This window comes from Hyperoodon ampullatus (assembly GCF_949752795.1).
Source record: "Hyperoodon ampullatus genome assembly, chromosome: 7".
Lineage (NCBI taxonomy): Eukaryota > Metazoa > Chordata > Mammalia > Artiodactyla > Ziphiidae > Hyperoodon > Hyperoodon ampullatus.
Window position 1 is genome coordinate 71348368 of NC_136920.1, and position 26813 is coordinate 71375180.

A 26813-nucleotide genomic window follows, 5' to 3' on the forward strand; every position below is an offset into this window, starting at 1 on the left:
TTGACTGAAGAATTCAGTAACCGGGAAGGAGAGAGGAAGCCCAGATTTTTAACCCTACTCATGTGCTGAATAGTTTAACCCTCAGTGCTTGGTTTGCTGTACCACAAAGCAAACCAAAAGACAGATCAGCAATTGAACCTAACAGATTGCACTAAAGTAAATATAATTTTTAAATCATTTAAACTACTTAATCTCATCTCAATCACATCAAATATGTTAGAGCAAACATATTTCCATCTTTCATTTAGAGTTTAAATAGGCACAAAGGAGGAAAAAATCTAATTAAATATAACAGTAGATATAGTTTTGTAAATTGCCACTGCCTTTCAGAGTTAATGTATTAAAGTTACTTCATCACAATCAGCAAAAAGTATTTTAAAGAAGCAGTTTTTTATAGCACAGCCACCATGTCCTCAAACTGAGCATCAGAAAGTTATGTCTTCCTCACCTATCCCCATGTTGTAGCTGGGCAGCTTTTAGGCTTTTGTAATAGTAGATGAGAGACACCAGAATTTAACTGTTGGAACTACTTACTGTGATAAACAGTAACCACATGGACATTACTGATAAATTAGAAAAGGCTTTATTTATAGAAACTAGGCAGAGTAAATTCTATCCAATTATTTCCATCCAATTATTTCCTTACTTAACAACTACTGTAAACATTTTAAAAAAGAGATTAGTAATCATTACTAAGAAAGTATTTCCCTACTCATTTCTGTCCTTTATTTCTTTCAGATTCCTGAGCTAACTTGAACTCAATGATCAGATTATCAGAGGCAACAAATCACCTTCCCATCTAGAAACAGCTGGCCCTCTCACTATATTCTTTTGGCAGTATATCCTTAAGTGGGAGTAGAAGTGGAGGGAGGGAGATGGAGAATTTTATGACAAAGGAGGAGAATTGAGCTGAGTCTTACAGGCCTAAGGGCAAAGCTCCACAGCCTCAGAGGAAATCCTGTGAAAATCCTATGACAAACAAAAATCTACCCAATAGCCACTCCCTGAAGAAGTTACAATTTATTTCTTATATCCAGAATTTGTAAGGGGGGGGGTCATCACAGTGAGAGATGGAATGCCCTATATCTCCTATGCTACTAGCATTGCTCTGAGGCTGTCAAAAACCTAAAGCAGGGTTATTCTCTGCAGCTAAATGTAAACGTATCACCAACTTGCTTAATTTCTTTTCTTTCTCTACATATAAACTAATTACTAGCTTATACATGCACTATAGCAGCCTCAATAAAGAAGAAAAGCTCTAGAAATTAGGATACAAAACTTTAGGATTTTTAGGTAAGCATAATAAGAGTGTAAAATTCAAAGGGGCAATCAATCTGATTTTCTTTTTTAAACAATTGTCAAAGAAGCATGGTCAAATTTATGAGGGGATTCTTCCCAGGTGAGATACTAAATGGGCCTTTCAAAGGACACTTCAGATAATCTATCAGGATAGAAAAATTGTTGTATGTTCATTGCTTTTGCCCAGGAATTATTATTTTTCAAAGACCTAATTTTCATTTTGTGTACATGACAGGTTTTAATTTAGGAATAAGTGACAACTTCCAATGCCTATGGGCATTTGGACATCTTTATTTTATTTATAAATTTTTACTCACACATTTAAAGTCTCCCTGGTATTTGAAAATTTTTAAATGTTAATCTGGTATAGTTTACAAGTCTATGAAATCTCAGATTGTCCTACATTAAATATTTAGCACGAGGGAAACCCAGTCGTTTCTGGAAAACTCAAGTGCTAGAAAAGTCTGTTTATAATCCAAATAAATATTTAAATGGAGTTGCCGATTTTAATGCTGTTATAATGGCTACTACCATTTTATAAAATTCCAAGATTGCAGGCTTTGAGGTTTAATGGCATTCAACATTTTTTAGAATCTTTAAATGCTGAAAAAAATGTTTTTATTTGCCATTACAGAATATGGAAAGAAACCCACATAGCTTATTAATGTCTTCTGAATTGTTTAAGAGGATTTTAAGATATGAGTTAAAAGAATTTCATAATCTTAATTTCAATTTCTCCTTTTCATTTAATAGTAGACATTCATTAGGACCCACACACTGTAATAAATTATAATAATTTCAAACAAGAATTAAATTACTAGGTACCTAGTGAAAGAGCCATTTTTTCTTAGGTACCCTGTAATCTAACTGTCAGATTTAAAATCTATTCCCAATCAACTCTTCACAACATTCACATTTATTCATCTATGTTAAATTAATAAAAGGTATGAATAATACTGACAAAATTGATCATTATTGTTCATGTAGATTTAGAAAATTATAAGGTAATCTAAAATGAAAAGGAATTGAGAGAAACTATTAAGGTTCTTATAAATAAATTCATCCTATGCTATTTTTTCAAATCAAGGCTGAAACTTCTATGAGACTTATTTAAATTGACTATACAAGCTATTTGATAAATTGTACATTTTTAGAACATAAACCATTTTCATTATTCTTGACAAATATCAGTACAAAGACTCTACTGTAGCATTAGAGTTCAACAAATACTTTAGGAAGCTATGCCAAAATGACATTGGAAAGTAAAACCTAATAGTAGCTTGAGACAGTTTATAGCCAATGTGGTCTGATAAAGAAAAAACCACCACAAGGGAACATCAAAAAGTTATAGCCCTCCCAGAAATAAATACCATCTCCTTCATTTTTCCTCTAGATAAAGTAATGTATGTATAACTCTTATCTGGACTACCAAAGATAAATACAATTCTATTGACTAGCATCCCCAAACAGAACTCCCTTTATACCACAAGTTTGCACACTTACTGTATTTCCTACATCTAACCTCGCTGACCCTCTCCTCTTAACTAGCATCCCTAAAGACAAAGCGTGTCAACATTTGTTCCCATTCACACCGATTTTAATTTACCAAAAGAGTTTTGCTATTTTCAGAGCCGAATCCAGAGCACAATGACAGATTTAGGGCCTTTACAGGGGTTGCATTTCTAGTATGTCAGCATTTCCTACTCACCAAGAGTAAATTCCAGGGGGTCACAACAAAGGAAGAGCTGAAATGCAAACTTCATTATAGAGATTTTTCCCACCCTTCTTATTTCATCATAACTTAAACTACAAACAGGCGGTCCTATTTAGTGGGGCATCACTGGTGATGCACAGCAATTGGACTAAAATTATCTAGTCTTGGGGCAAAGATGAAGGTCCTTTAGTTTAGGCCCTTCCTATGAAGTTCTACATACATAATTACCTCTTCCAGAACTTTATATCTGACTGAAATTTAATAACCATAATATAACAATTTTATAATTCTTTACATTTGTAAAGCACTATAATGTTTTTAAAAATACTTCCACATACTTAATCTGTTTCTTAATTTGGCCATAAGTACTGAGTTTTAAGTCACTAATATTCTTTCCAATATAAGTGTTCCATAGTTATATATTTTGTACCATGCTTTATTCAGACCTTTTTAATGTGTGTAAAGAAAGTCCCTCTCACACCACTGCAGTTTCCCTGGATAATTCAGAGTTTTTAAGACACAATATGAAGAGCAACTTGGAGAAACAATGCACAAGTTGTGTTGTAATCAAATAACAACTAAGACATGAGCAGCTGAGCAGAAGGAAGATGGGCAACGGAATGCCGTGCAGCAATCAGCACTGTTGACTAATCAGAATTTGAGACACTAGAAGGTAATAAGGGTATTATAAAGAATGGCTTATTGAAGGAGCAGCTGTTTATGTGTAGCTCACTGTTTAAATGAGTTCCACTAGATTGCCATGGTATGTTTTGGTGAAAATGTTTAACTCCTTTTAAAATGATCATTAGAGAAGAAATAGCAAGTACCAAGTGGCAAGTTTGGAGATATCAAAGCACCAACTAAGATTTAACAGCATTAGAACAGTTATCTGGGCATTTGGAAATTGCAGGAAATGCCCTGTAAGTCAAAAGTACTTAGGTACTCATTCTTCTCTTAAAAACCCTAGAAGTTAGGTCATGCCACCATCAATACAGGGTTGCTATGGGTACAAAGATAAGATTGTGATATAATGGGGGACTCTTCAGAGGATGACAAAAAGAAAAAACAGAATAAATATATCCATCAGGACAGCTGCAAATCAGAGAATGTCTTTGAATTTAGAAATCTGTCCATCTTCTCAATAAGCAGAGGGAATAAAATCCTGAATTAAATTTAAAAATAAACCACTCTCCTTTCCTGACTTAGAAGTAAATAATTTTTAAAGCACAGGAGAGAGAATGCAAAATAACATTTAATTCACTAATGGTATTTTCACAAAGCAATTATCATCTTATTCAAAACTATCGGTCATACAGTTGTGTTGGCTTTGCAATTGAATCGATTTACAGGGTTTTGTCTCCCTTACTTTCACCCAAGAAGCTATTGTCTATTGTTTCTTCTGCCCTAGCAAAAACAACAAATCCACAAATTACAAGATAAAGACACTGAATAACAATACTTCAAAGCATTTATCATTATACAGTATTATGAAAATTTCATTTTGACAAGTGTTCAGTAATATTTTAAAGCAGTCAGCAAGCGGTCGAAACTCTGCTATCTTTTTGTAACAGTTCACATGTCAAACTGGCAAAGTGCCCACAGAGTAAGGCAGAAAAAAAATCTATCTAATGTCTGCCCCACAAGGCGACATGAGGTTTGATTGGCAGAAAGCAGAGAGTGGCTTTTGATCATGTGTCCTAACAAGCAGTTCCAGCTCCTGTCTTTTCAGCTGATGGGCTCCACATTACCCATTCAAACAGAAGTGACAGACCACTGCACTACTCTCAGCTCTAGTCACACGCAGTGGGAGCTATGCTGGAGACAGAGTCACTGATTAAATATATCACTTTTTCAAGACAAGCAGGTTGTCTGAATCAAAGTTGGACAGAATAGACTCAACATTATTAAAAGGGGATATAAAACTGGAATTGAGTGAAGTTCGGCCAGTTTGCACAGCCTCAGGGATTCCCAGGCTGACAGGGGGAATAAGGAACAGCAGAACTCATAAAACAGGGTCAGAAATTAGCTGTGACACCTTGGCTATTTTCCCATCACTTCAGGACCACTTGGTTTCAAAATTCTGGAGCCTCTTTTTACCTTTTTTACTTTCATTTTTAAAAACGAATTCAGTAGAAGGAGAAAAACACATAAAAGCATGATTACTGCAGTTTGTCAATTACAGTCTCAGAGGGAATAAAGTACTGGATGCAAACCCTTCGCATCTCATTTTAACATATACTAATACAGGTTTCTCTAAGATGCTTATTCTAGAATTTTATCGCATTTTTTTAGTTTTGTATTATAGTGTAACTTTAAAATCCAGGAATATTAATCATAGAAATTGTACAGCTTAATATCTTCTAAACGTCCTGACTGCCAGAGGGCTACCCAAGTGCCAGCTATCATATTTAACCATGCCATAGTCTTTGCTATAGCTTGCATATCATTTAAAGCTTTTGCTTTAAATATACTCAGAAACAAACATCTGAAATATACAGAAATGTTCAATACAAATTCTTCATTGTCTAAATTTTATGTAATTTTAAAATTATTGAATATAGTGTCTTATAACCTTTGGTACATTATCAGCTTCCTAAGTATGCAAATAAATAAAACTCCAAGGTTTTCTATTTCGAAAGGTGAAAATAAATGTCCAAAGAAGTCAAAAAGAAAATCACTCTCTAGCTGTAGACAGTAAAGAAATAGACCAAAATATAAGCAACCATATGAAAGAAATCAGTTGAAACCAAAAAATAAAATCAAATAAATGTACATTCAGATGTTATTTTAAAACAACTCTCCCACAAGATTTTAATTTCTTCTCAACTACATTATAAAAAACATTTTTATTATTTTTTATTTTTTTAGTAGCATGCTCCAGCTATTCCTTGGAACACATGTTCTCGTTATTAGTTCTGGCATCACTGTAAATAGTTAGTACAATCTGCTTATTATGCATGTAAGTTATAATGAAAAGTTTAAATACTCCTGCCAAAATGAAGATAGAGTTTTAATAGAGAAAAGTAAGGAATTAAAGAATGGCCATGAAATAGGATACTGAACTAATTGAGGATTGAGAAGGACAGAGACTGACATTTACTAGAAGACAGTAAAATTACAAAGAAATGGTTTGTGTTAAATCTGCAAAAAGTAACATTTTGTTTTTTATGTTACTCATTTTGTTAAATTAAATTTCAAAGTTAATTTAGCACTTGTCAGTATATATTGGTTAAAGGATATATCATATCTCAGAATAATTTCAATATAAATCGTATTTGTGTTTCATACGCCATAGAACATGCTATCGCTTAACTGATAAATAATTCCATATTAATCAAATGTGCATTTTACTGCATGAAAAATAAAATTACATGTCATCTGGCTTCTGTACTTCATGTCTTTAAAGGTATTTGAAGATGATGAAGATGATGATAATGATAAATTTTATTCAAAGTTATCACAGGCACAATCAAGCAATTATTTACAAATCTGGTTGTTTTCCAAAAAAATTTAAGAAAATTATCTTCAAGAGGATAAGTTGACTTCCTATGTAAACCCAGATTAAAAACAAAAAACAGGAAAAATCTTTATTGGCAATTGCTTCCCAAAACCTGAAATGCAATAAAATGGCATTTCATTTTTTTCCCCTCAGAAGTGGAGTGTATTTAACCATCACTCTTTTTTTATCACGCCCACCACCACCATCATCATACTGGTGATGACGGGAAAAATGATAGGAAATTGCTCCGATAAGGGGTGAACTACCATAGGTAGAAGGAGACAAAATCTGTATATGTATCACCAATGAAAATATATTAGACTAAGCAAACCTGGAGCACTCATTCCAAAATACTTTTTTCCCTTCCCGTGAAAAACAACTGCATATCACCCATGCTTTACCAGACGGGTCTTTTATATTCTATGCCAGGAAAGGCTGAAGAAAAGGGAAATAATCCTTTTGCAAAATATTTTGCAACACCATAAAAAATACTTTCTTTAAAAAAAATCCAAAATAATTAATTATTTTAGCCATTATATTATTGCTTACAGTAATACACAGCAATAACATTTACATTGATTGAATTCTGTTTCCTTAATGTGAAATTTGTTTGGGGTTAATTAGCACGGCTGAGGAATAAGCCTAATAATTTCATGCTGTTTACACTGGAGGCAGTTTTCCACAAGCACTGCTCAGGGAGCAAGTGACATCTTCCAATTCCAGACAGAACACAGAGGTGAGGGCAGCTGCTCACTGTGGGGTTGCAAGCCAGGCCCTTCCTCCTTTAGCCAGTCTCCTCACTACTTGGGGTGTCTAATGGCAACAGTACATAGTTGTTCAAATTATTGCTCAGGCATGGTAAGTTTCTAAACCAAATACTGAGCTGAGGGGGGGCGGTGTAGAAAAGGACTTATATAAATGGAGAAAATCCACAGTATTAGACATTTTTACTTCCCCCTCCTTAAGAAAAAGCAGGTCTAATTAGTTGTCTCCCTAAAATGCATACCTAGCATTTTTATTATGTATTATAACATTTTGCTCAGAGCTGACATTTTTATTCTGACAAGCACTGTCTGGAGAGCTCTCAATAAATAATACATTGACAATTTTCAGTAAATAAGCAGTGGACACAAATCGTTATCCTTACTTACCGCTGCCCCACTCTAATAGTGCTTTTACAAGTGAGGTGACTATTCAGTCTAATGCAATCCTCTCAGTGCTGGAAAGACATTTTCATTCATTACCACGGTCACAAGCACTTAAAGCACTTTTAAGCCCTGTTGCAAAACAGCAGGAATGGCAGAGCAAGACAGGCTAAGGAAAACTAAAGTTCATCACCAAAGAAACCTGAGGTTGTTCACCTAAGCAACTAGGAAATTCACTTCTGCGCTGGCCACCTCGACACTTCTAGATCTACATGTCTAACAAGAATACATGATTTTGTTTGGCAATTAAATGTTAACCTTCTTAAGCCCAAACACTGTGGGCTTTGTTTTCTGTATTAAATTTGGTTCATCATCCAACAATATCTATTAAGCACCCTCAGATAAGGGAAGTCATATGCTATGACCTGAGTGCTCACCTTTGATCAAGGTAAGAAACTGAAATAAAATCTGAATCCAGATGAATACATTTGAAACCACACAGTAACTTTTCTTTTCTCTCAACAGCTTTTCTTCTTTAACTAGAGCCCCTAACACCATCACCCTACCTAGTTGCTAAACCACTAAAGTAGTCCTGAATTTCATTTTTCTTCATGATACCACATAAATTTTATTTTCTAGCTACTTGGAGATACAAACTTAAATGAAATAAGATTTAAAGAAAGAGTAATAAAATGAGAAGGTAATAGCTACACCCCTTGCCATATATAGCCTGTGGCTTGTACTTTCACCCTACTTCTTAATCAAATCAATTTATCCATTATTTTATGACTTGTTAGACAGTTGTTGGTCATAAGGATGGCTGAAAATATGTTGCCCAGTTGCAAGATGATTTCATGGTAACATATTATATGGCTTCGAATTTAGTACAGTATAGTCCAGTGTAGTATAGTACAGCACAATATAGTATAGGTGTTATTCCATAATTTCAATCTTTTGCGTGCATCAGGAGCACCTGGAGAGCTTGTTAAAACACAGGTTGCTGGGCCCCATCCCAGGGTTTCTCATTCAGTATGTAAGGGGTGAGGCCCAAGAATTCACATTTCTAACAAGTTCCCAGTAACAACCGCACTACTAACAATTTGAAACACTGGGCTAAAGGATTAATTAAATTTACCTGAACACATAAGACACACATGACCCATATTGGTCTATAGTCGATCCGCTTCTTTTACATAAACAGAATGTTAGATTATAGAGCTTCCACTATGTAGCAAATATGATGCCACCTGAAAGCAACAATGATTAATCTCAATGAGTTCTCTAAGAAAAAGGAGATTAAATCCATAACAATGATAAGAAAGGGAGCTCTCTCCTAGTCTCCAAGATAGTCAGTCTTACATTTGCCAGCCAGGTATATCCACCTTCATAGAATGCTCAAACTCAGTATGCCTAAACCCAAACCTTCTCCCTAAACCTTCTCATCTATCTATATTCACCATCTTAATAGCCTCACTATTGATTCTCTCTACCAGGATACTTCAATCATCTTTGACTCTCTCCCCAACCTCACACCTCACACCTAACTAGCAACCTCAAGTATATATCTAAAAGCTGATTCTTCCTCCCTAACCCTTGCCAATGCCTTAGCTGTTTAGACTCTTATCAGTACATGTGTGGCCCATTAAAATAGCCTACTAACAGATTTTCCTGCATTTGGCTTTGTCTCTTTCCAACTGAGAGTCAAAATGCTACCAAAGTTACGTTTCTAAGAAATGTATACAATTATGTCACTCATCCTCCTACTTTAAGTAGCTCTCTACTGCTCCCTACTACCCAAAAGATAAAATTCAAACTCTTTACAATGGCTTCAATCCATTTTTTTAGTCACGTCTCCTATCCTAACTACACCAAACCTCTTGAATTCACCACACTCACAGGTTTAATCACATCACTGAAAACTTATACATGCTATTCTATCTGGGATTCTATTATGTCTCTTGTTCACTATGAATAGCTTATAATTAATCAAAAATCCAGCTCAAATGCCTATAAATCCTTTCCTAAATCTTCTAGACAAAATGATAGTTCCCTCTTCTGTACTCCAGCATTTTATAGCTCCTTCTGCTATAGCACTTACTATAATATAATTACTCTATGTGCATGTGTTTCTCCCACTAAACTGAGGGTTACTAAAACCCAATATCTATTCATCTCTGTATTCATCTTCTTCTCTCATTCTTTCTCCACTTTCACCTCTCCTCACCCACTACACTACCAGATGAAAGAGCTTAATAAATGCCTATGGAAATACTGAGCATTCATATGTGTGCATTTAAATATGTATATTTTGCTTTGTTTAACTAAAGGGGCATTCCCTAAAAATTGAATCTATTCCTCTCTGAGCCATAATAATATTCGTCCCTCTGAAATCTTTTATAAATCAACAGATTTTTAGGTTAATGCATAGTATATGCTAAGATCTATACTAGGTGTCTGAAGATAGACTAAAGATATGGTCTGTGTCCTCAAAAATTAAAATCTTCTTGGGAGGCAAGATCCATAAGTGTAAATAGCAAATAATACTTTTCTTCTTTGTCAAAAATCAGTTGAGCATAATTTGGTGGTTTTATTTGTGGGTTCTCTATTATATTCCATTGATCAATGTATCTATTTCTCTGCCAAAACCACATTGTTTTGATTATTGTAGCTATAGTAAGCTTTAATATTGAGTAGAGTGATTCCTAACATTTTATTATTCTTTTTCAAGATTAACTTAGCTGTTCTAGGGCCTATCCCTTTCTATATAAATTTTAGAATAAGCTTGTCTATGTGCATAAAAGTCTTGCTGAGATTTTGATAGGAATTGCATTAAACATATAGATCATTTGGAGAAAAATTGACAACGTTACCAGTCCTATGAGTCTTCTGACCCATGACCAGGATGTTTTGCCATTTATTTAAGTCTTATTTGATTTCACTGACCAGCATTTTGTAATTTCAGCAACAGATCCTGTACATGTTTTGTTAAGTGTACCTAGATTTTTCATTTTATTTGGAGCAATAGTATATAGCATTGGGTTTTAAATTTTGGTTTTCATATGTGCATTGCTAATATTTAGGAATGCCATTGATTTTTATGAGTTGATCTTGCATCCTATGACCTTGCTAGGTCAAAAAATGAAAACTAAATGTCACACCTTGTACAAAAAAGTGACATAAACCTCACACATGATACAAAAATTGACCCTAAATTGATTATAGACTTAAATGTAAAATATAAAACTATAAATCTTTTAGCAAAAAAATAGGAGAAAATGTTTATAATATAGGGCTAGGCAAAGTATTATTAGACTTGGCACAAAAAGCATGATCCATAAAATTAAAAATTGCTCAATTGGCCCTCTTCAAATTTATAAACTTTTGCTCTGTTAAACCCTATAGTAAAGAAGATGGAAATACAAGCTACAGACTGGGAGAAAATATTTGCAAATCACATATTCAACATAGAACTAGTAAACAGAATAATAAAGAACTCTCACAACTCAACAGTAAAAAAACATAGGCGAAAGACACAAATAGACATTTCACCAAAAAGGATATAGAGATGGTAAACAAGCACATGACATAATGCTCAACATCATTAGCTATAAAAGAAATACAATTTAAAGCCACAATGAGATTTCGCTATACACCTATCAGAATGGCTAAAATAAACATGACAAAACCAAACGCTGACAAAGATGCAGAGAAACTAGATCACTTATACGTTGCTAGTGGGAATGTAAAATGTACAGTTATTCTGAAATATAGTTTGGCAGTTTCTTATAATACTAAACATCAATTACCGTACAACCCAGCGATTGTACCCCTGGCCATGAATCCCAGAAAAATAAAAATTTATGTTCACACAAAAACCTGTACACAAGTGTTCATAGCAACTTTACTTGTAATAGCCAAAAACTGGATGTTTGATTTGACGTCCTTCAGCTGGTGAATGGTTAAATAAACTGTGATACATACATGTTATACATACCACTGAATACTGCTCAGCAATTAAAAAATAGTATGAACTACTGATACATACAACAACTTGGGTGAATCTCCAGGGAATTATGCTGTTTTTTTTTTCTTAAAGCCAATTCCAAAAAAATAGGTACTGTACAAATCCATTTATATAACATATTTGAAATGACAAAATGTTAGAAATGAAGAGCGTATTAATGTTGACAGGCATTTGGTAAGGGGTGTTGGAGTAGAAGAGAGGTAGCTATGGTTATAAAAGAGCGTAACTTGATTGTGGTAGTGAATACATGAATCTATATAGGTGATTTACAGGTGACAAAATTGTAGAGAACCTAATACACATATCCACAACAACTGAGAACAATTAAAACTGGAGAAATATGAATAAGATCTGTGGATTGTATCAATGTTAATAACCTGGTTGTGACAGTATGTGGCAGTTTTGCAAAATGTTATCACTGGGGGAAAATGGTCAAAGTGTACACTGGATCTCTATATTTTTTCTTACAACTGCATGTGAATCTATAATTAACCCAATTAAAAAATCTCAATTAAAAAAATAGCAAATATAGAGTTATAATCTATTGATAAATGGAGTGGTATATGGGTTTTTTTCAGCTTTACTGAGGTATAATGGACAAAGAAAATTGTAAGATATTTAAAGTATACAACGTGATGATTTGATATATAGATACATTGTGAAACGATTCCCCCCCACTGAGTTCATTAACACATCCATCCATCACCTCATCCCATTTAAATTCTACTCTGCTAAGATTTGTTAATCTTAGAAATGTTCAATTATACAATATAATGTTATCAAATATAGCCACCATGTTATACATTATATCCTCAGACCTTATTCATCTTATAACTGAAAGTTTGTACCCTTTTACCAACCTCTCTCTGTCTCCCCCACCCATCCCCAGACCCTGACAACCAACTTTCTACTCCCTATTTCTACGAGTTTGACTTTTTTTAAGACTCCACAAATTTTAGACAAAGAGGAAGTCATGAGGGCTACAGTCATCAGTAGAAGACAAGATGTGATTTGGATTTTATGTATTGTAAAATGGATAGATGGAAAACTTAGATAAGAAGAGGAGAGATAAAAGGTTATTCTGGGTAGGGATAATGGCTGAGCATGAAGTATGTTGGACTAAATAACTAATTCAACTTAACACAGTGCTGACTCTTTAGATAAGAAAGTTTGCCATGAGATTGTTACATCTTCAAGTTTCTTAATCAGAATGCTCACTAGAGAAAGATTACAAAAGAACCCTAGGAATCAAATTCTTATGATGTGTAGTGGCCCTAATATGAGTAAGAAATGTCCAAATTACAGTCACATCAAAGCAAAAAGAAAAAGCACAGCATATGTGGGAGATAATAAGTATTAGAAAAAAAATTCAAAGAAGTTAGTCTCCATCAGGTACCAAGAATACACCTAACATCTGAAGCTAATACTGACTACAAAGTGAATAAATGGTGGAGTAGCTAGAGACAGTGAGAGACAGAGACAGTAAGTTTTTACTATTGTTTTAAATAAACAGAGCATATCTAAGAAATGTATTCAAAAGAAAGAAAGAAAGAAAAAGTAAAAAGTAAATAAAATAAAAAGAAACCAACATACATAGATCTAAAGAAAAATAATTCTATATACAGGGAAGAGCAAGTGCAAAGGAATTAAGACATGCTTGAGCTAAAAAAAAAAAAAAAAAAAAAAGGTCCAGTAGCTGGAGTGGCCTGAGAAAAAAAGTAAGTTTAAGATGAGTTTTGAAAGCCAGAGTACAATGTTTGGATTTTAAGCAATGAATTATATTTCCAAGATTAATAGAGTTTGATGATCACTGGCCAAATACCAAAGTTCCAATGCCAGTAAAATGCCTAAACCCTCTGAATATCAGAAAAAACCATGAAGAAAGGGGCATAATTCTACTGACTGAAGTTAAATCCTGAAGTAACTGAGTTTATCTGGAAGTGAGACCAGACTTCCTTCTATTAGTGAGAATGGGGGATTAAGAGTTAAATTAAAATTACTAATGGAGAAATAAAATTAATACTTGAGTTTTTGTGCACATGAGTTTGGTGACAATAATATTTATAAGCAAACAACATTAATTTTCTGCTATCCTCTGTATTCCAAAATGACACTGTCACTATATAAATATTGTCAAACATTATCAAAAAGATCAAAGAGTAGTTTTTAGGACTTTGTACATTAGGTACATAAGGTAGTTTTCCCCAGTCTCCCTTTTCTACCTGGAAACAAAGGGAGATTGCTCCAAAAAAACATGTTGCTTACGCATTAATTCTTAAATTTCCCATCTCTTCCACACCTGTGACAGGAGTAAGACGTACAAGATTAGAGGTATTTCTGAAGGATCTGCTACAAAATTCCAGGTTAAGCTAAGTTCCACTGCATTTTGGAGTGGAATGGAATCCTAGTGCACACAGTTTGTTAGCCACTCTAAAAACTGCCTGTTGACTATAGGTTGCCTTCATTTAAAAATCATACATTAGTAGCAAAGTAATTCTACCACTGTTATTGCTGGTACCATAGTTCTTGCAAATAATTCAATACTTTGTCATTTTCCATAGTTATTCTTCATTATATCTCCACTTATTTTAACCCTCTATTTGTATTTACTCATTTTAATTCACTACATGAGAGCAATTAGAGAAGTCCACAGGCCATAGGCCTCTAACTTCTGCCTCCCAATGCTAGGGGATGGCCTATATTCTGTGACTTCATTGTGAGTGTACTTGTCTGGCCTCTAAGTGATGGCTCCTCAGTTATACTTAAACCCTCAAGACATACATTAAGAAAGCTATGATAGGTCTAAGTGTCACAGTTATTCAGCAGTAAACCCATAGCCTCATATGGCTAATAAATACGGCCGTGAATTCCCTATAAGGCCCAAATCCCCTTTACAACAGCTCTACCAAAAGGTAGAATTATTGACCTTTGCCTTCTTCTGGATCATCACACCGTAATAAACTCACCCTCCGTTTGCCAACCTTTCAAATCATGTATAGCATTTTCTGAGCCAATTATCCATGGCTTTGTCTGTAAGTACTTCATTGGACAATGACTTTTTCAGACATCAAAACTTGATGGCAGCTTTTATCTCTATTTTTATAAAGATTCTAACGTCAGAAAAAAAGAGACTGGAAATAGTAAAGGACAATTTCAGCCATATTAAGAGAAAAAGAATCATGATATTGGTTCAGATGACTTATTTACTCTGAAAACAGTTTGAAAAAGAAAATTACAGATAGAGGATGCTGAACTTTAGATACAAACTCTAAAAGAAAATCAAAGCACATAGAATTTTAGAATTTGGCCCTTAATGCTCAACCAATGTCCTCATTTTCTAAATTAAGAAACCAGTGCTAAGATCAATCAATTAATTAACTAATTAATTAATTATTAGGTATTACCCAGAAAGTTACCAGAGTCAAGCAAGAATGCACATCAAATTCAGGCCAGTCTGCATCTGAAAGGATTCCCAGATAAAACATTTTAAGAAACAGGTGAAGATTTCCAGCTAATAAGCCAACTGTTTGGCTAGAAAAATATATCTATTCCTATATGAATGGTTAGAGCAGCGGCAATAATCAACAGGGTTTGCTGGTTAATTTTGAATTTGAAGTAGGTATTTAAGGAAAAAATGATCATGAACATGATAAGGTTAGAGATCAGGAACTACTTTAATTCAAAAACCACACAGAGGTGGAAACCTCAATAAAAGGAATCAAAAGGGGAAAAAAAGTGTATTTCCTAACAAACTTAGTAATCATAGTCCAGAGGGAGAATGACAATACACTTGTGCTCATACTTAAAAGAAGGGCTGAAGACATTTTATTATGAGACAACAAAAAGAAAAATTGCAGTGAAGCGTCCATCAAAGGCTCTTGTAAGCTTCTGAAATGCTCAGTGATAAAAGGAAACCTGGGCTAGACATTTTGAGGAAGGTGGAACCAAAAGGTATAGACAGTTAAGCCTTTCGGAAATTATAACACACACACATTAAACACACACACACACACACACACACACTGCAGCCCCAACTTCTTTGTGTAATGTTTTCCAACAGAGTGGAAAAAATAATACAAAATTTGTCAACAGCAGTTCCACTCCTGGGAATACACCCTATAGAAGAAGCTCATGCACATGTGTATCAGAAGACAGGTGCTAGAATGTTCATACCATCACTGTTTGTACTAGCAGAAAACTGGAAATAATCCAAATGTCCAGAGACAGTAAACAGGAGAGTATACTCCTATACAGCATTCTATGGGAGAGTGTGTGAAATATTATACAAAAGTAAAAATGAACTACAGCTGCACACAGCAAAATGGATCTTGAAATATAATTATGAGTATAAACAGCAAGTCATACAAGGTTACAGTGTAATGCCATTTTTATAAAGTTCTGAAACAAAACTAAACAGTATATTATTTAGGGACATATACAAAAGGAAGATTCTAAACACAAAGTTCTGGCAAAGGGATTGAATAGGTGAAGAAAACATTTTTTAAGTTGGATAATGAATTCACAGGTGTTTGTTTTATTTTTATGCCTTATATATAATCAAATATTACATAATAAACACATATTTAAGTTTGCAACTTCCTTTTCTATTCATTTTTTCTTTGGATTTTACACATATATTGTACAAGAAAAAATGTACAGATTTAAAAACTGCCCCTTATTACTTCTGAGAATCCCAGAATAAATCTGGAAGAAGTCTATCTAATGATTTTCAGTGGAAAAAATGCAAAATGTTAATGATCTTCTCCAACTTAACAGATTCAAAAATTGTATGAGAACATGACTTAACTTCATCAAACCATGGAGAGGAAGCTGCATCCTCTTAACAAAATGCCAAGGAACACCTTGCTTCCCAGGTCAGTAAGAGGAAAAATCAGAAGCAATTGCCTACATCTGTTCTTAACATTCATAGAGAAAAAACTTTAAGAATCTTTAAGTCTGAAGAGATAGAAATGGGCCAAGAAATTTGAAGTAACTTTTCAAGGCAGAGACACACAAAATGAAGTTGAGAAGAGGATTCAACCAACTAGGACATTGCCAACACTGTAAATGGGAGTTGCAAAACAACAGCAAATTGAAATAATTAAGATTTGTCCAGAATGTCTAGGGTTCACAGGATTCAGGCTAATTACATCCTTTATAAAGTTATATGAGAGGATGATCAGTTTCTAAAGAATTAGAAAGCAAATATATTTAACACAGAAACATAAGAAACATTATTTTTTTCCATAATTCAAAAACCAGTAGTTCTAGCTCCTCATTTTAATCCCTAATTGTGTAATACTTGCAGAAATATGTTTATTTAAACTATCTGGCACTAGGTTAGTATTTGCTATGACTATGACAAAAATTCTTTAAAATAGGAGTAAGGACACAAACATTATAAGGGAGTAAAGATATATTTTAAAGAGAAGAAAAAATGAATTAAAATGAAGTCACATCAGCATCGCTCTGAATACCTGATTGCTTCTTCTGAAGTATGAGTGGTCTTGGGTAACTTCAGCATTTAAATGACCTGAAATTTCCAACTTACTTGAAATAATAACTCTGGGGGTTTCATGATGAATACTTAATGCGTTTTTTATGCAAAAATCCAAAACCTTCTCCCATGAATGAGAAATATAAAGAAAGGTTTGGATCTCGGATACTCTAAATACTTCACCAATATAAGCTTCAATCAGAACAGAGGCAAAAACCTAATATCCATAAATTTTGCCTTAAAAGATTCTTTTGATGCTCTAGCATGGTATGAATGTTAAACGTTTACATTTTTTTTAGCATAGCCTCTTAATAGATTTTTTTCTTTAACAGGAACACAGTGCTCTTGACTGGATAGTATCTTAAAACCTCATCTAAGGGTTTACCAACCTCTCTCACTGACAGCATCATATTCCACATATTTCTCAGCAGGGAAGATAGGCTTCCAGTGGGAAAACTTTAGTGTCAGCTTTTCCAAAGAGCCTGAAAGGAGAGTTAAGCTGGATTGCTCTTCCAGAAAACAAGTACATCATTGCTGCCAAATGCTAAATCCTAACACCATGGGACATTTCCTACAATTCTGTCTGTGGTGCAGGATGAGATTCCTGTAATATTTCTCTCTACAAAATGTTCCTTCAAATAATAACAGTAATAGTAGTTATAACAGTAATAGTAAATTACAATTATAGAAGCTATGTGTTTTATGTATATATAATCTTTCAAATTTTCACACAGCCCTGCAAGGTAGACATCATTTATCCAGTTTTACAGATCAGGAAACGGAAGCACAAAAGGATGAAATAATTTGTCCAAGACTAAGAAATAATGTTGGCTACATATATTGAGCACTTACTATGTGCTGGTAATGTTCTAAATGTTTTAGTTGCGTTAACTAAATCTTGATCTCTTCATGATAGCTCTATAATTATGTTCAATATTTGGCTGAGAAAACAGAGAGGTGCCCAGTATCATACACCTGGCAAATGTTGAACTGAGATTCAAACTCAGGCAGCATAGCACCAGCGCCCACACTCTTAATCAGTACACTATACTGCCTCGCTAAATATTAGAACTTATATTCAAACCCAGATCTAGCTTACTCAAAAAACATATGGCTTTCAAAAATGAGTTCTCCCATTGCTTAAACTATACCACACAGGCAAAAGCTATCAGATGAGCAACACATACCAACATATATGCTTACTAAATATAATTCAGTGAAAATATATGTAGAAATCCAAATTATTGTTTAGAGATGTGAATAATGATAATAATCCATCAGATACATAAACACGTGTTCATTCTTGTGCTGGGTAACAGCTGCATAATCCATTGGAAAGCCTATCCCACCAGGAATCCAAAGCTCAAATGCTCCTGCCCTTTCTCTACATACACAGTCAAATGAATCCACATACTTTCATTATCATATCTTGAAGCACACAATTCCACTGGACAAATACTCTAATTTCTGATCAACATACATCCTATGAAACTGTACCTAAACTCTGCATACTTTCCATTAAGTTTTTGGCCTCTATCGAAGAGAACACATTTATTCTAATATTTCTAACTACAAGCTTCATCACTCCCTCTTGATCACAATAATTATTAACAAAAAAATAAGTCTTTTAAAAGAGCAAAAAGTCAGAAAGAAAATCTTATATTGTTAGAGTTGAGGTTTATATCAATGTATCCCTTTCTCTGCAATCTCACATGACTCCAGAACCTGACCCAAACCAGTTCACCCAGCCTGGGATCATATACTTAGTAGTATGATACACAAGACATGATAGTGGCTGAAGCACTATTATTAAAGAGAGATTAAAACAGCTGTACATTATGCTGAAGCACTCACTCTTCCCTTTACAAACAGACGGTCCTGGATTACAAGCAGCACTTGACCATTTAAATCACGACAACAACCAGATTTAACCAGCTGGGCCATATTCTCCTAGGCAATGCCTGTTGACCTCCTCAGTCGCAGCTGCTCAAATGAAATTCTCATTAGACAACTTATTTTCAGAAGCCAAAGGACTCTCTGATTAAATATATGTATTTAGATATAGAAGTCCTTTTTAAAGTATTCATTTTCTGACAACTGTCGCTTATGCTACAGCCCAGCTACATTGGCAACAAGATGGGTGATACAAGGATAACTAAAATTCATCATTTAATCCCAGCTGAAGGATTTTTATCTTAGAACCATCTAAAACTGAATTTATTAATCAAAGTCTTTCTACACACTATTCCCACAAATATCAACAGTGTTTTAAAAGGTAGATTCTGATATTCATTCATTCTATCCATCTATCCATTTTTCCATGCATCTGCACACCTCTCTATCTATCTACCTACCTACCAACCTATCTATCTATGGCAGAAAAAATCAGGATTAAATTTAGAACAAAACAGAAGCCTTGCCTATTTTCCCACAAATCTTACTTTCAGCGGAGGCACTTCAGACAGAACACCTTTGTTCATCAGTGTTTCGGCAATCCAGTCAAATCACTGCTCTGGAGAGGACATTTCTTGAGAGAATGGCAGGTAAAATGCTGGACAATTATTTGGTTAATCAAAGAATCTACTTGTAAGAGAATAACTTTCCTATTACCGAATGGAGAGTTTTTGTTTTATCAAGTAGATACTGTTTTAAAATAGACCATAATAAATATACTTTTTATAGATCAGTTACTGTATAAGAGGGGAAATGAAGGGGGAGGTATTTAGTCTGATAGAGTCAAAACATTCTCCAGGACAAGAATGACTCAGGAAAGGTCATTTATTATGTCAAACACACAAGCTTGTCACTTATGAAGTATGGTCTTCAAACCAGGAAGTAGAAGTGAGGGAAAGATGAGTAATGCATTTGAAAGCTTTTATACATCCCATGGGATAAAGGACATCCCAGATGAGGAGATGGGGCTTTAAAAAGTCAAAGCCAGGCAAATATTGGTGGAGCTATTATACCTCCTTAGACCTAGAATATAATTATAATATTATAGAATAAGAAATCTATCAGAAGCTTATTAATGACCTTTTCTATAATGATTTCTATTCTCCCATCACACTGTTCTGTTCTATTGCTCCAAGCAAATGATTAAAATTAGGCATCAAACTCAAAATAAAAAATAGAGATCCTCATTACTCCCATCTCCAAAACACGTTGTCTACTTTCTCATTAACTGTTATACCATCCTCCTATTCACTCTGAGCTACCTTTAAACCACTCCTCTCTATTGATCTCCTCACTTTAATTGTCAGGTTCTAACAATTCTATCTCCGAATATCTTTTCCATATGCACCCCTTCTTCCTTTCTTGTTTCTCCTGCTTTAGTTCAGGCCCTCATTATCTCTAGCCTGAAACAATTTCCTTAATGTCTCTCTGTGCTCCCATACATCCAATACAGTGCTGCCAGATTAACTTTCCTGGAGGAAAGCTCTAATCCATCAACTTACTGTGCTAAAAAACAGTCAGTGGTTCCTCCATAACTTTCAATATAAAGTTTGAGCTTCTTAGCCAAGAATTTAAGGGCCACTGTGATGAACAGAAACTACCTTTTCAGTCTTATACCCTATATGCATTTTCACATACTTTAAAGTAGAACCTGAAGGCTGTTTTAAAGCTCTCTGCCTGTTCCTTTTGACTGAAATGTCCTTCCCTTCCATTTCTACTTACTTATATATCCTTTCATTCTCCAAGAACAGTTAAGACTCATTTTCCTATAGAATCTCTCCATGGTTTCCTAGGCAGGCACAATCTATCTTGTAAACTCCTATAACATTTTATCTATGTAGCTCTCATGGAACTTATCACATATTAAATATGAATTAGAGTTCATTTTGTATATGTTTTACACCTTTTACTAGAATATGAACTCTTTAAATTTAGAGACTATTGTTCTATTCATGATAGGTGTGCAATATCATGTAGCATAGTGGTTCTAAACCTAGGGTCCACAGACCCCAGGAGTCTATCCGTAGAATTCAGGAAGTCTGTGAACTTGGATGGAAAAAATTCATTTTCACCAATTTTTTTAACTGAAAATTTGCATTTTTAAAATTATTGATGCAGGCAACAAACCATAAATTCATAATATCTGTGACATTGTAACCAATAAAATAACAATATATTTTTATATCACATTGTACTTGTTGAAGATATCTCAAAATATCTTTTATACTTATCACTACTTCAAAATTGTATTTTTAGTCCCTCCATTAGATCTTGTGTTTAATGCATTAGTAAAGTAGTACTTCATACCATATCACAAAAATTTTAAATTATTTAACATTTTAATATAATTCATTTTCTCATAATTCCATGGATTTTACTTTATGCATTTAAAATAAGAATGGACCTGTAGGCATTGCCAAGCCACCAAAGGGATCCACAGCCAAAAAAAGAAAGAAAGTAAGAATCCCTCAGTTCTAACATAGCACCTTGCAAAATAAGAAGAAAACTTGTAGAAAAATAATCATACTATGTAGTTCTTGATTAGGGCTATAAAAAATATACCATGAACTATAGAACACTGTATAAGCATACTGTTCATAAAAATTCACAGTCTTGGCAGAAAAAGACCAATTACCCCTCGTCTAAAATAACCTTTTAAAATGGCAATTAAAATTGCTGCATACCTCCAAAGATAATTTATTATCTTTCAAAGAAAGTCTCTCCTTACATGGACAGCTACACTGTTAGACAGCTGGTCTTGTTATAATTTCAATGATATATAATATTTTATGAGAATATAATGATAATATTACTAGTTTCTTTAATTATTCCTCTTATTATATAATTCTGTGTCTGTTAGCATGTCATTTGTTCTCCTCTGAGAATATCCCAACACTTCTGAGTTCCCCTTAAAGTGTAGTAATTCTCAACACAATACTTCAGGTGCATTCTTTTGAGCAGGAAGTTCAGTGGGACTGACACCTCTTGAATCCTACATACTGTAATTCTAGTAATGCTGACTGGGATAGCGCTGGCAATTTTTTGGCAGTATTCACTGCACTGACCCCATTGCACTCTCTGTCACCTAAAACTCATATGTTGGATTTTTTTTTTTTAATCATGTGTCTGCTATTTAAATTTCCTTCAGTAATTACTTGTGCAGATAGGAATTTTGGTCACAGCCTCTGGACTTGACAATAAGACCTATTAAATTTTATCTTGATGGGTTAGTTTTAAGTTTATATTTTCAGTTTGTCAAAAACTCTTGACTTTTTGTTTCTTTCATACATTATATTCAGCATTCCTCCCAGATTTTTGGAATCTGTTTGATAAGCACACTTTTTATCATTTCTATTTGTACTTAATGTATTATATACATTGATATGCACTAAAAATGCTTGAATTTCCGATGCCTAAAATATATGTACTGTAGAAAACAAAGTTCTGTAGAGTACATAAAAAACATTCTTCAATAGTAGGAATATAATGACAAAGGACTCTTAAATGAGAGGTCTCATCTTACAAATGCCTCTCTTGTATCAAATCTATAACACACAATAATGAAGAAGAAAACACTAATCATTACTTTCAAGAGAAGGATGATTTTAAATTCCCTAGCAGTCTAGACCCCTCCCCCTAAAAAAATCATCACAAATCAATTTCTTTATTTTTACACAACAGAGCCCTCTAAAGTATGTTGAAACCACTTTCTTATAGAGCTAAAACAATCTTTTTGGTGAATCGCAATTAAATGTAACCTAGCAATCTCATTTATTCAGAGTTTATTGATCTGGCAGCCTCAGTTATTCTAGAATAGCCATGAATGAGGAATATAAAGTCTCTGAGCAGCCAGAAGAGTCAGCATGAAGTTCATGTACTGAAGGGCAAGTATATTGCCCAGAATCTCTTAGCAACTCACCCAGAAATGTTTGTTCATATTTTAAATATAGTCCAGAATGTTATGATCATCTAATTTCATAATTGACAGATGAATATAAGAAGCAAATTAGAAAATATTCACAACTAGGTAAGAAGTAACAGTCTGAAACCTGATATTAAAGGAAGAGAAACCAAAACACACACATACACACACACACACGCACTCCAAAAAAGATATCTAAATCAAGCAGCTACAGCAACTCTAAAGTTTCATAATTGCAGAGAAATAACCATAAAGCCAACTGTCCTAATTATCTCAAAGATCTCTGGGGGCATCATTACATTATAGCATGGTAAAGTAATTGACATTTATGATAATTATCATCACAATACCTCAAATGTATGTAATTTACAGTTCATAAGACACATTAATTATTATAGTTAATTCTCAAAATGTTTGAGTTAAGAAGTCAGGTTACTACCATACCAAACTTTAAATTTTGTGGTTCAGGGAGATTGAAGAACTTACCCAGGGTCACATGATTGTTAGATAGGTATTGGAGTTCATATTCTACTGCATCATGACCCTGAGTCAACAAAAAAGTTTACATTTTGTGCCATATAATCTGATTAGTAAGATAGGGAAGCATGTAATACATTTTAGAAGCTTCCACAAAGATTGCTGATGGGGTGGACACATCACAAAAATTAATTTGAAATTTTTAAACTTCTGAGCCCTTAAAGGAATAAAATTAACTTACATGAAAGATTCCCTTATATCAAATCCCTATTTCCCTATAGTACCACAGAGGTTTAAATTTAACTTACAATGTAAGTAGTAATCCAGAACCATTAATTATCCTACATTTTAAAGTCTAAAATCTGTACATAAAAAAATGAAAGAATATACATAGTATAGCAATCACTCAGAGTTGATTTATTTAATTTAAACATATTATTAGAGAGTCTTCTTTCATCTACTTTTTAGGACCTAGGTTAACCTAAGTGGACTCTTGTAGAGAGAGTAGAGAAGATGGATGTTTCAGTAGATGTCATGTGTCAAAGAACTCCTCCCTTAAACATTTAGCTTTAATAGTATTAGAAACCCTCAGCTCTCAATTCTGCAACATTTGGAGGTAAAATAATAATATTTATAAATTTATAATATTTATAAAAATGAGGAGAAATAAATTAGGGGTCTTTTTCTTTTTAAACAGTTTATATTTTCATAATAAAACACTATCCATCAAGAGGAAATAAGGGAGAAAAAATGAAAAATAAAGTTGTGGCTAGGAAAATATCTGTACTCCCTTTTCCAGAGCAAGGCTTATAGTCAGTTTAAAACCTTGATTTGTTATTATAAGAGCCAAGTAAAATGCACAAAGTTGTAGAGAAATGGAGCTATCTGCTTAACACTTCTAATGGATCACAATCTGCCATCACCATGGTAACCTCTGAATAACTTTTTCCTTGCTAGTGCCAATTATGCACTTCTCTGGCCCTTAAAATCCCACTCATTTTTTTTTTTAAGCCTGGAATCTTTAAAAGAATAAAGCCCAACAGTTAAGTCCACACATACCCTCTTGTTCAGTCCGAGTCATTTCCTCAAGCTTCTTCTGTTTCAGTGTGTCCACCACATCGGCAAGGCTCCCTTTGCGGCGTTCTGGGGTTCCAAAAGTAACACTGGTCATTATCTCGCGGTCCCGACTCCCTTCGTCAGGCTTATGTGGTGAGGTAGAGGTATTTCGGAAGGAATATAGGGAACATAACTTACTATTCTCTGACTCCTAGAAAAACAAAATAAAATAAAACCATTAGAACATGTTTCTTTGCATATCATTGGAGAAAAATCCCAAACTCAGAATGACAGTATATGAGGCTGAGATGGACAAATAAAATATATTAACTATCTCTGCTTAAAAAAATACTAAACATAGAGGTAATTATCAAAGGAACTAACCTGAAATTGCAGATTCGACCTTTTTCTTTTTTAACTAAAAAGCAGCCAAAGTGGTACAAAAACTTAATTTTAAAAGGAACACTTCAACTTCTTACTCATTTACACCCTTCATTTAAAATAGTTCAGACTCAATTATTAATTATAAGGATGGTAAAGTTTTTCTTTTAATTGGCACTTATATTAGCAACCCTCTTCCCACAGCCTAAAATATTTGTACATCAAAAAAGAACCCCATCATCCCTAAATTTAGAAACAGTAGAGAAATTAGCTTCAATATTCATGTTAATTATTCACCAGAAAATATATAAAAGATCTAAATCAGTGTCAGAAAGTTAGCCAAGCTGAATATTTTTGTGTGCTGGGGTTTGAGGAAAATTGTTTGTTTTTTTTCTATCTACACATCTGTCAAAGTTACAGAAACCTCTTTCTATTTCTTACACTTACCCCTGATACTTTAGCACATAGTCACACACATTTTTCATGTGGCATTTAAAAATGATTTGTTTTTTTCTTTTTTTTAACAAGAAGACAAGTTTGTTACAGAAACACTTACACAAGAATTATTTCACATTACAGAGAAGTTGGCTAACTGGTAGGAGAGTTAGGTCCATTTTGAAGGAGAAAAAGCAAATCTTAGATTGAAAATAATAAACACCTAAAAGTTTATAAAAAGAAAATGCTTTTATAGCTCTTTAAATCGGAACTGAGAGTTTTAAGCAAACATTATTGGCCACAGTCCACCAGTAGTCTTGCATTCACCTTATCTGTCTGTGTATGGGTATTCTCTCTCCCAATAAAAAACTGTATGAAATAAATAAAGCATCTAGGCTTTGTTCTCATCAGAAGCTTAAAAATCTTAATCACTCCTATATCTCTCTCCTTCTTCACAAAAAAAAACCCCAGTAAGCATCAAGAACTAGAGGAAGAGCATGAGGTAAAAGTTACAGCGTTTAAAAAAAAAATTTTGCAGAGTTAATCACTGGTAGGAAAGGGAATGAAAAGAAAATGGAATCTAGAGAAATACATTTCCACATACATTAAATGAGATAATTGTACTTAGTAAATGCTAGATATTTAGGTATTATTGTCATTGCATACAAGGTAGGAATAAAACTTATTTTCACAGTTATTGGTAGCATATAATGAGCTAACATTTGTAAAGCAACTAGGCACAGTGCTGAGCCCAAAGCAGGCAGTGCTTGGTAAATGGTAGGTATCATTATTTTGTTGGAAGGAATAGATCTAGGAATGGAGCCAAAGAGGTTTTTCCCCCTCTGGACCTAAGGAATTGCTTAGTAAAAAATATGTCTTGAACTAAATTGAGTATTGTAAAGTCTGTGAATATACTAAAAACAATTGAATTGTACACATTAAATGAGCAAATAGTATGGCATGTGTATTATATCTCAGTAAAGCTGCTTTAAATTACTATGAGCCAAATCTTAATCTTTTCCTCAATCCCACTGTTATCAAAATGCCTTGCACGGAGCAGATGCTCATTACATTTGCACTAAAATAAACTGAAAAGGATAAAATAAATGGGCAGGGCAGGAAAAAGGGCTCCTCTTTACCTTGTCCCTAAATCTTTTCTTTCCCCAGGAAATATGTTGTATTTCATTTACTGCTTACAATAACTGTGGAGTGATGCACAGGAACCCCTTCTTTTAGATGCCAGTCATGGTTAATACATGGCTCCTTGGAATGGCCAGTTCATTCTCTACTTTGTGCAAACAAAAAACTCAGAGATATGTTTGCCAAAGCCAATTTCAGCTCTTAATAGTGTCCCTATCAGAAATGTGACCTAGGCTTTTTTGAATCAGTAATACCATTTGATAAATTATGC

General features: G+C 33.9%; 1 protein-coding gene across 3 annotated transcripts in view; it reads right to left on the bottom strand.

The window, feature by feature from the left end:
- Nucleotides 1-26813, bottom strand: part of SOX6 (SRY-box transcription factor 6) — a gene marked incomplete at both ends in the record, with an annotated part of 642056 nt that overhangs the window by 324323 nt on the left and 290920 nt on the right. For all 3 annotated transcript variants that reach the window (XM_079708162.1, XM_079708163.1, XM_079708164.1), the window contains one exon: nt 24590-24797. In XM_079708162.1, the coding sequence (XP_079564288.1) occupies nt 24590-24797 (208 nt within the window). The remainder of the gene's footprint in view (nt 1-24589; nt 24798-26813) is intronic.